At 32.7% G+C, this 9,757-nt stretch overlaps 2 protein-coding genes across 2 annotated transcripts; one reads left to right on the top strand and one right to left on the bottom strand.

Moving 5' to 3' along the window:
• Positions 1-4,104: 4,104 nt before the first annotated feature.
• On the bottom strand, positions 4,105-5,611 carry LOC17888329. The gene is made up of 2 exons (XM_006295324.2): positions 5,542-5,611; positions 4,105-4,316 (listed from the first exon to the last, which is right to left on the bottom strand). The coding sequence occupies exons 1-2, from the start codon at positions 5,609-5,611 to the stop codon at positions 4,105-4,107; spliced, it is 282 nt and encodes a 93-aa protein (XP_006295386.2).
• LOC17889469 (crossover junction endonuclease EME1B) lies at positions 5,510-9,321 on the top strand. Its single transcript, XM_006296072.2, has 12 exons — positions 5,510-5,865; positions 6,066-6,233; positions 6,328-6,392; positions 6,617-6,775; positions 6,852-7,002; positions 7,152-7,261; positions 7,616-7,791; positions 7,863-7,917; positions 8,022-8,140; positions 8,498-8,587; positions 8,675-8,789; positions 8,875-9,321. The coding sequence occupies exons 1-12, from the start codon at positions 5,610-5,612 to the stop codon at positions 9,064-9,066; spliced, it is 1,656 nt and encodes a 551-aa protein (XP_006296134.1). The 5' UTR covers positions 5,510-5,609; the 3' UTR covers positions 9,067-9,321.
• Positions 9,322-9,757: the final 436 nt, after the last annotated feature.

Raw genomic sequence — 9,757 nt, 5'->3', positions numbered from 1 at the left:
ATATGATCAGTTATGTATATATACTATGTAGAATTTGATTAGTTGATTATTTCATATGCTAACATATTTTTTATCTTTTTATTTTTCTAAAAAAATGTTATCTTTGTTTTTTAGATATATGATGATTTTGTTTTATTAGATTTCATTCTATATAAATTATTAATTTCGAAATTATATTAAAATATTAAATTAATACGAAATATGTTTATGTATATTCAAAATAGATATGTTTACATATATTTAATTTTGAATTTAATTGTCTACTTTATATGGTAAAAGATTATTATGATTTCCATAAATATAGATTGTTTTTGTTTTTGTTTTTTTTTCTGTCATTAATTCTGTTTGGCAACTTGTTTTATTTTCATGAAATTTTTTAAAAAATTTGGGGGTGTTTGGCTTCAAGTTGTCCTTCACAATTAATAGTATAGATTAACTTAAAATAGTGAAAAAACGAAAGTAATATTTTTTTCACTAAACCAAATAAATTAATTGGTAACTAACCTTTGAACTGAAATCCTACAATTTCTCATTTGGTATAAAAACTTTAGGCCATCCTCAATACAAGGATTTTAGGGGTATTTTCTCTAAGATTTGCAATGAATGATCCTTAGAGCAACATTATAGGTAGTATGTTAATTAGGCTATCTTACATTAATTTAGTATTAAATTTGAAAAAGTAGAGTTTAAGAGTTTTAATTTTGTTTTTAGTTTTGAGATGTGTTTATTGGTAGGATCTTAAGTTGAGTATCTTAGAAAAAAATTATTTTTTAAAAAACTATATATATTTATAATTTGTAATTTAAGAAAATCTTATAATTATTGCAAATTTGGAATTTGAAAAATACAAAAGATAGAAATTACTAGATAAAGTACAATAGTTTTAAACTTGATTGTGAGAAAATTTTGTCCATATATGCTCGACCAAATAAATTGTTTACACTTTAACCCAATAAAACATAGAACTAAAATACTTTAAAGTAGATGAAAGAATCAAAATTTAATATACTTCGATGATTTCAAAATCAAGATACTTATATATATTCAGTTTTAGCATCGTTCAGTTTTGACATATATAAAAAATAGAAAATGTCATAGATAAAAATATTAAAAAGTATTAAGTAAGGCTAATAAATAAATATGAAACTAATTCATTAATTAAATCTTTTAATAAAACTAAAATATTAAAAATCAAAAATATATTTTTTAAGAATTTTTTGAGCCGACCTGAGCCTGACCGGGTTAAATCCAGAAAATCTTTTAGCTTAAAAATAGAATAATGTTTTTTTTTCTATCATATATTTATCTAGCCAATAAAAATATGTTGATTACAAAAAAAAACAAAAAAAAAAAACAAAAAGTATGCCACGTAGGCGTCTCTTAACTCACACAAGATCTCTTATATAACATACGTATCTTACAAATAATATTGTTTTTCATTTAAACTAGATTTTAAGCCGCGGTACACCGCGGGACGACATTCCTAAAATGTATTCTTTTTATTAATTTTGTTTCGTATATAAGAGTGTACAACTATATTTTGATTGTTAATTCTATGATTTAACTTGTAGCATATTATATGATAATTTATTTTTTATATAATCGTAATTTGATCAAATTAATTAAATAAGTATAATATTTAAAATAATGAAATGATATTGACATAATATTTATTTACATAGTATAATTCCATATTAAAATATTTTATGAGTTAAAATATAGTAGACAACCCTTAAAAATATCTATAATCATAATTATGTAAATTAAAATCCGCCATCACATGATCCGTGCTACACAATTATCATTAATACGTTAGTACATCCATTTTTGTAACGTTTGAGCAATATACATCCGTTTCAAAAAATTCAAATTGCAACATATGCAAAAAAAAATTTATTTTTTATTATACATATGTTTATGTAATAATATAAATTTAAAAACAAATAAGATCATATAAAGATGTTGAAGAATTATTTGATTTATTAGGGAGATATTTTAGGAAATTTTGTTAAATGTAATATATATTGATTTTTAATTTTGCAATTTTATTATGATTTAATTATAAAATTCATCTTAAACTTTTTCTATTTAATCAAATGGCAGGGATTAATTATGAAAATATCACAAATTAAAAGGGTAGAACACAAAATGTACTTCAAAAATGTTAATATAGATTTAAATGTTAATTTAGGTAAGATCCTCCTTAAATCCTCCTGATAATGGTGGTATTATATAAGATACATCCTTTGCAAATCTTAGGAGAAGATATTCCCTAAGATTCTTGCATCGAGGATGGTCTTACTCTATATAGAATGTATCGATCGTAAAGAAAGAACAATTCATTGAGCCTAAAGCTTTTAGAGAAACCTTGTAAACTTGCTGAATCAAATGAGAGAGTTATATAAACAGAAATACGATGACACAGTTTTATCATTTACAAACAAAAGTAATAGCAAAATGATCCCGTTTTTTTTTCTTCTTCGAGAAAGCATAAGTGGTAAAACAAACCAAAAGACGTTTGTTTCATTAGTTTGGGATTTTTTAGAGTTTTTGATTTATCCATGTACCTACATCAATATACTCGTCGGATGTGAGTTCCATCTCCTCTTTCTCAAAGAAATCAGCTTCCTTCCATCACTCCATGGCATTTCATATGTTCATTTAAATTTATATGGTTGGTGTTGTGATTTTTTTTTTTTTTTTTTTCTTTTTTTTTTTTTTTTTTTTTTTTAAATATATGAAAACCCCTTAATGGGCTGGGCCCTTAACGGGCCGATATCAGATTACAGAAAAACGAAACTTTGGCTACCCAAGAAGGACGTCGGAAAGCTCGCCGGAGAAGAGATCGGAGGATCGGATCTTGCTGTATAACCGGAGGCAGAGAATCAGAGCACTAGCACCGGCGGATTCAAGGAGCACGGCGTTGCGGCAAGATCGAGAGGAAGAGGAACGCCGGTGGAAGAATCCGGATCCCACCATTGAAACCAAACCGCCGACTCACCAACCTGCTACACTCCTCCCGGAATACCCAATCGTCCGACAACCGGTTCCGAGAAGTCAGAACCCATTCCTAGCAAACCGACGACCGAGAATCTATCCCCTCCAACCAAACCAGGAGCCTCGACAACCCCTGAGCCAAAACCAATCACCCGGACCGGAGGAAACCCCAACGGAGGATCCGGAAGATGCTTGGCTCAAGCAAACAAACCAAAACCAAAACCCGAAGGGGCCAGTAAAGGATCCGAAGAACCTACCGTGAACCGCCGAATCAAAACAGCGAACCCACCGTTTCATCTCTGACTTCCGCCGTAGCCACAACAACTAAAGGGGCGGCTGAGCCAAGGAGAGGCTCCGATACAACCGCCAGCGTCTTCAAACCAGGGTCATGCGCAGCAGAGCACTCCACCGCCCGATTGGAGCCGCCGCTACATCAGAGAAGAGACACCACACCACCGCCGTCGGAGAAAAGAGACGCCCATCACCTAAGCTCCATTTCTGACAATCGTCCACCATCGATGAGCTCTACAAGAAGAAAGAAACAAGAAGGGGAGGGAGAAGACACACAAGCACCAACGGCGCCGGTGAAGATGCTTCCCCCTCGATCTGTGCGGCTAGGGTTTTGATGAGAGAGGAGAGAGTGTTTGGCGTTTTGGCCGCTCAAAGGCTCATTTGGTGGTGTTGTGATTTTGTCGGTGTGTTTGTATTAGAATAAAAATATCTCAAATTGGAATTTGAGTAGGAACTTAAGTGGTATCGATACAAACATTAAAGAACAATAACATCAAAGAACAATAAAAATTATTTAAGATTTTGCCGATTAGTTTTGACTTTCGAGTAGGAATCTCATATTCTTATAACTTGTAAAAATGATTTTGCTTCTTTTGTATATAATACAGTTTTGGGATAATTTTGTTGTATAAAAGAGTTTAAGAGATAAAAATAATAGTTCAAACAATATGGCCCCCTTATAATTTTGTTGTATTCAAAAGAATACAAAACACATAATTATATGAAAAAATTACATTTGAATAATATATATTTATATATTTCTTAATAAATTGTCATAGTTAAGAATATCAAAACGAACTCAAGAGACGACATTTTTCAATGCAATCCGTATTTGGCAGTGCACATACCCTTAATCATGAAACGTATGTAAGGCATGCTCGGGAAGATGATCAGCCAACACAAATCAGAAAGTGAATCAACGATTACACAACACTGTTTCTTGATCTCATGAAAACGTCCGTGAAAGATTCCTGTAATGTTGTCGAAACATTCATGTGGTGTTTTTTTAAGCTCACTCCAACATTCATCTTGGAAACTCCAAATCACCCAATTAACTAACATGTATGGTGATTTCGTAAATTATAGCTACGTCACATGTTACATTATTTAGATATGCACTTAACCTTTTTTATTTTATTTTTAACGTAAATTTTTATTAGATATATACTTTTTAATCTGATTTTTTGATTCTTTACATATCATTTTCAAGATTGAGCAATTAATAATTGTTTTAAAATTTTCAAATTCTAGTATATGTTGGAAAAAATTTATCCTATAAATAATATTCTGATTTCGAATCATTACTCCAATTCTAGTAGTTTATGATGTTCAATTATTGGGAAAGACAACTAAGCCTAGTTGGATTGATTTGAAATACTTGAGGAGAACGCTATTAAGCTCATGAAATGGATGATGAGAAGTTTCTGTACAAGTTCATTCATCCAGATGTTGATACATTAAAGATGGCTCTCCCAAACACCGAATCCACATCGCTTATATTGGGTTTAATAGTGACTTGGCAGAAGACACATCTTCTTGCTTTTATTGTGTGCTTCGTAAAAAATATAATCATACATAGATAAGAGGTGAAATATAATGAGCAACGATAAATTAGTATGGTAAGTTTGATATCAAATCTTATATGTTTATTTTGATTGGATATTTATATTTTGTAATTGAAAATGTTATTTAGTTTTAAGTAATTAATTTGGATAAATTATTTATCAACATTTTTACTTTTAATGAACATATTAATTTATTTTATGAAACCTATATTTATAATATTATTTTCATATAATTAGTTACACATTTAAAAGTTGTATTGAAAATGTATTTTCGTTTTGTTAAGTAGGAGATCATTAAAATTATATACAGTACTCACTTAATTTTTGACAAATATAATGGTCGATTTATTCTCTGACCATTTTGTAATAATTAATCCATAAATATAAAATTTAGTTAGAAATCAGTTAGAAATTACCACGTATATAAACAATTGAAAATCAAGTCGAAATTTACTTATATATGATCATTATATATATATATATATATACATCATTATATATGTAATTACATATTTATAGGAAATGGTGCCTACATTTATTTAATTATCCATATTAAGTTAAAAATTTAATTAAATAGATGAACGAGCAGCCAAACACTCACTCCATATCTTAGGAATGTAGATAAACGAGTAGCCAAACACTCCTTCAATTTCCGAAATCGAATCGTTCGTTTATCAGCAATTCGAACCTTCATCATCATCTTCTTCTTCCCATAGTCCCGCGCTCCTACGAAATTTCAAATTCTCTCCTTCTTCCATGAAGGATCACATTCTCATTTCCGACGGAGAAGATCCGCTTACTCCACTCCCATCACTCTCGAAGCGTGCTCGAAAAGATCCAATCTCTGCGATACTGATATCGGATTCAGATCCGACACCGCAGAAGCAACCGCCGGAATCATCTCCCTCTCCTATTTTCGTCCCTGAGACACCTCTCTCCGATGATTTCTCTGTCGTCAAGTGCTCCGTCGGTTCTGGAACTTTGGCTTCTAACCGCGAAGACAAATTCTCCGGTATGTTAATGTTCGTGCTCATAATTTTCGCGATTCTCAGTATTTAGGTTTATTTTGATATATGTAATTTGGAATTGATACCGCAATGCTTGTGAAATTTCGTAAGTTTTTTCAGGTTTTTGAATTTGTGTTACTCTAATCATCAGGCTAAACAATGATTCTCTTTGGAATTGATAATGTTTAATTTGGGATTTCACTAGGCAAACGGATAATTTCTCTGGATTCGGAGTTTGAAGATAGTCCTCAGCTTGAAACATCGAAGAAGTATGAAACCAAGCTTGGTGATTTTAGGCAGCCATGTCGTGGATTGGGAGCTGGATCCAGTGAGGCATATCATAAAAATACTAGAGTAACTGATACAAATATAGGTATGCTTACCTCAAAACTATAAATTTTCTGCATCTATCAAAGTATGCATGATGTATCGTACACATATAAATGCTGATTGCTGTATTCTTTCAGATGATAATACAGATTGGATGCATGAAGTCAGTTTTCACACTTCGCTTACCAATGATACTATTGAGGTATTTATCTGCAAGGAACTGGTACCATAGTGTATATCATTGAGACATGATTGGGGAACTTTAGACTCTATTCGTTGTGTTATTTGCATAGCAGTGTTTTAGAGGATGTGATAGTTCTGGATTCGCATAACGTCTCATTTCTTTGTGTCTTCAGCGTTCAGGTTTTGCTGTTGTTGTTTCTTTCATTTTTGTTTTGTCTTACTCTTATTTCTAAATGGTATCAGGTTGATTCTGATCAAGAAAAAGAGGATATAAGCGTCGAGAAAATGGGTCGGAAAAAGAAGATCAGAACTACAACTCTCCCGGATGAAGCACTGCCAAAAAAGCAGCTGTCGAAGGAAGACAAAACCTGTACAATGGTGGAAAAGAAGTTACGAAAAGAGGTAAGTGTTCTTTACGTTGCTTTGTTTTTCTAGTTTCTGTGTACTGATCAATAGTTAACTGGGTTCCATCATCCAGCAAGAAAAATTACAGAAAGCAGCCTTGAAAGCAGAAGAAGCTGATCGTAAAGAATTAGAGAAGGAAAAGAAAAAATGGGAAAAGGGAAAGTTAGCTCTTAAATCTATTGTTGCTGAGATTGATACTAAAGTAATTGAAGGATCCAGTGGAGGTAAGGAATTTCTTTATTTCTTATGTTACTCTTCAATATATGCTTTAGATGTGTGCTCTTTGACTCTCTTTTTTATTTATTTCATATGAATGGTTAGTTTGTCACTTAAGCATAGACACTGAGTGCTTGTGGTATTAATGTTAACATAGGACTTCTGCTTTCAAGGTTCTCTGAGAAAGGCATTAAAATCCACGTAGGCCCTAATCCAATTGAGAGATCCATTGTGTGGTCGATGACAATTCCAGAGGATATTGCTCCGGTACAGTAAAATCTCGGTCGCTTTGGCCTTTTTTTAAAAATTCGTTTTTAATGTTTACAACTTGCTTGCATCCTGAGTCTCACCACTGACATGTATGAAAATTAGTTTTTAGAACTTAGAACTTGCATCACAACCTAGTTTGGTCTGTATCCTTGTTTAATGTGAGGATTCACATGGTAGTTTATACAATTTCTTTGACGTTTGGATTATATTCTAGTGGTGGTAATCAAAGCTATGATCTCAACTCTGGGTTAAAGGGCCTTTGTGGATCAGTACTTGACTAAAACTATATGAATCATCTGTATCCAGTATCTTATTTTACTCTTAATTAGCATCTTTTTTTCCCTTCTGCAGCTCTTCCCCCAAGGACCCAAGATTCCTTATGTGCTCCTCGTGTATGAGGCTGAAGAATTTTGTAATCTTGTTGCTAATGAAAAAATTCTTGAAAACATCTTAAAAGTTCATGACCTGTACCCATCTTATACGGTGTGCTGCCTCACACATAAGTTAATGTCATACGTAAAGAAAAGGTGTGTTTGACATAGTAAATTTGTGTTATGTTAATGTTTCTATCATGAAGCTGAATAAATTAATCTTCAAGGGAAAAGGAAGAGTACAAGAATCCGGGAAATTGGAGACGGCCTCCTATCGATGAGGTACTACAGTAGCTGATAAGCATTTATATAGAGTATTTTTTATTATTATTGTTCCTTTATTTGTGTCCCTATACATACGTTGATATACTTGATGTGTACTACAGGTACTAGCAAAATTAACTACTCACTATGTTAGAGTACATTCCAGACATTGTGTAGACGAGGCTGAGGTCGCTGAACATGTTGTTGGTTTAACAAGCAGTCTGGCCTCTTGCCTGTTCAGGTACTAATATCTACACTATTTTGATTTCAGTATCATTCTGGATGATATAGTTTTGTTCCTCCCAATTTGTTGAATTGGTTTGGAAAACCATATACTAATCATTTCTTAATCGAAGCCCATGACTTTCAAATCATATATATCTCCACGCAGTTAAATACGATGTAGATCTCACTTCAAAAGCTTATGTCATACCTATAACCCATCTTCTTATCTTAGTCTTATGTCATATATGGCCGAAGATCTGAGAGGTCAACATTACGTAGAATTGAGTTGACAGATGCACGCGTGGCTGATGACCATGTGTTTCTCTGTGTTTTTAAGGTAAAATTAACCTTGGCTCTACTATGTAATGCACAGGAAGAAATTAACTATGTTATCAGTAAGCGCTAATGGTGCAATAGTCTCCAAGGATTCAATTGACAAACACTTGATTAAAAAGAGTCCATGGTAAAGAAACAATTTTGAATTTGAGGTTGTGTTATATAGTCTATCTTAATCTGTTCAGTAAGTAATTTTTTACTTGTTAATTTATAGGTTAAAAGCGTTAGTAGCAATACCAAAGGTACAGCCACGATACGCTGTAGCAGTGTGGAAGAAATATCCTTCGATGAAGTCTCTTCTTAAGGCTTACATGGATCCTAACAAATCTGTGAGTAAAGACAAACTACGGATTTTGACTTGCTCAGTTTGTTGGTTATATATGTTTCTGAAGCAAATTGTGTTGTGTGGAACAGGTTCATGAGAAGGAGTTTTTACTACAAGACTTGAAAGTGGAAGGTTTAGTAGGAGGAGATAGAAGGTTAGGTGAGATTTGTTCAAAGCGAATATACAGAGTTCTCATGTCTCACAATGGAGCCATTAAGACCGATGATGTCGAAAACGGTGCTGCTTTCTTCACCGATTCTTCACATCCGGGTGCCACTTAGTTAGGGCCAAAGGAGACCAAAGCAAAACCATTATCGATATAGATATGCTTGATTCAGTCTTGGTGCCAGTTCATGTCTCTGATGTTAGCTATGTATGTTTGATTCAAATAATGTCATTATTAAATAGCCTGCTATAGTGCTGTCTATTGAATGTTGCATGACCAAATTACATGCAATTTTTCGCTTGTAAAGGATACAAGTACATGTATACTAATTAACTCATACCCGTTTCAAAAAGAAGAATACTTAAAAGTAGCATCTTCGAGTCAGGGATTAAGGTATCATAATCTCTTGGACTCTTGAATTATTCACTTTCACACATTCACACAAGACACAGGAGCACACTGGTACTCTCTTTTTTGTAATTTTCTCCTAAACAATTCGCTAATCACGAGGAGTCAGTGATACGCTCTTCCCAATTATCTTACTTTCAAGTTTCAAATCTCTACATCTCTTGAGGTTTCTGGAGACTTCGGAATTTGCAAAAGTTTGTTGTCAACGAGTCTGTATTACATTCATCCGCTGATGAAAGGATGATTTTTTTGGAGTATGTGGTGTTTGCGAAACAGTAGTACATATAGGATATAATGCATTTATATGCCTATTATGTGATTAATTATGTTGCCCGTATTGAATGCATTCTCTAACGAGGTAATTAATGTGTCACTTTTTTTCTTGATGGTGATGATGA

Source organism: Capsella rubella, unplaced genomic scaffold (assembly GCF_000375325.1).
Source record: "Capsella rubella cultivar Monte Gargano unplaced genomic scaffold, Caprub1_0 scaffold_4, whole genome shotgun sequence".
Lineage (NCBI taxonomy): Eukaryota > Viridiplantae > Streptophyta > Magnoliopsida > Brassicales > Brassicaceae > Capsella > Capsella rubella.
This window is presented reverse-complemented; position numbering and strand designations above follow the sequence as displayed.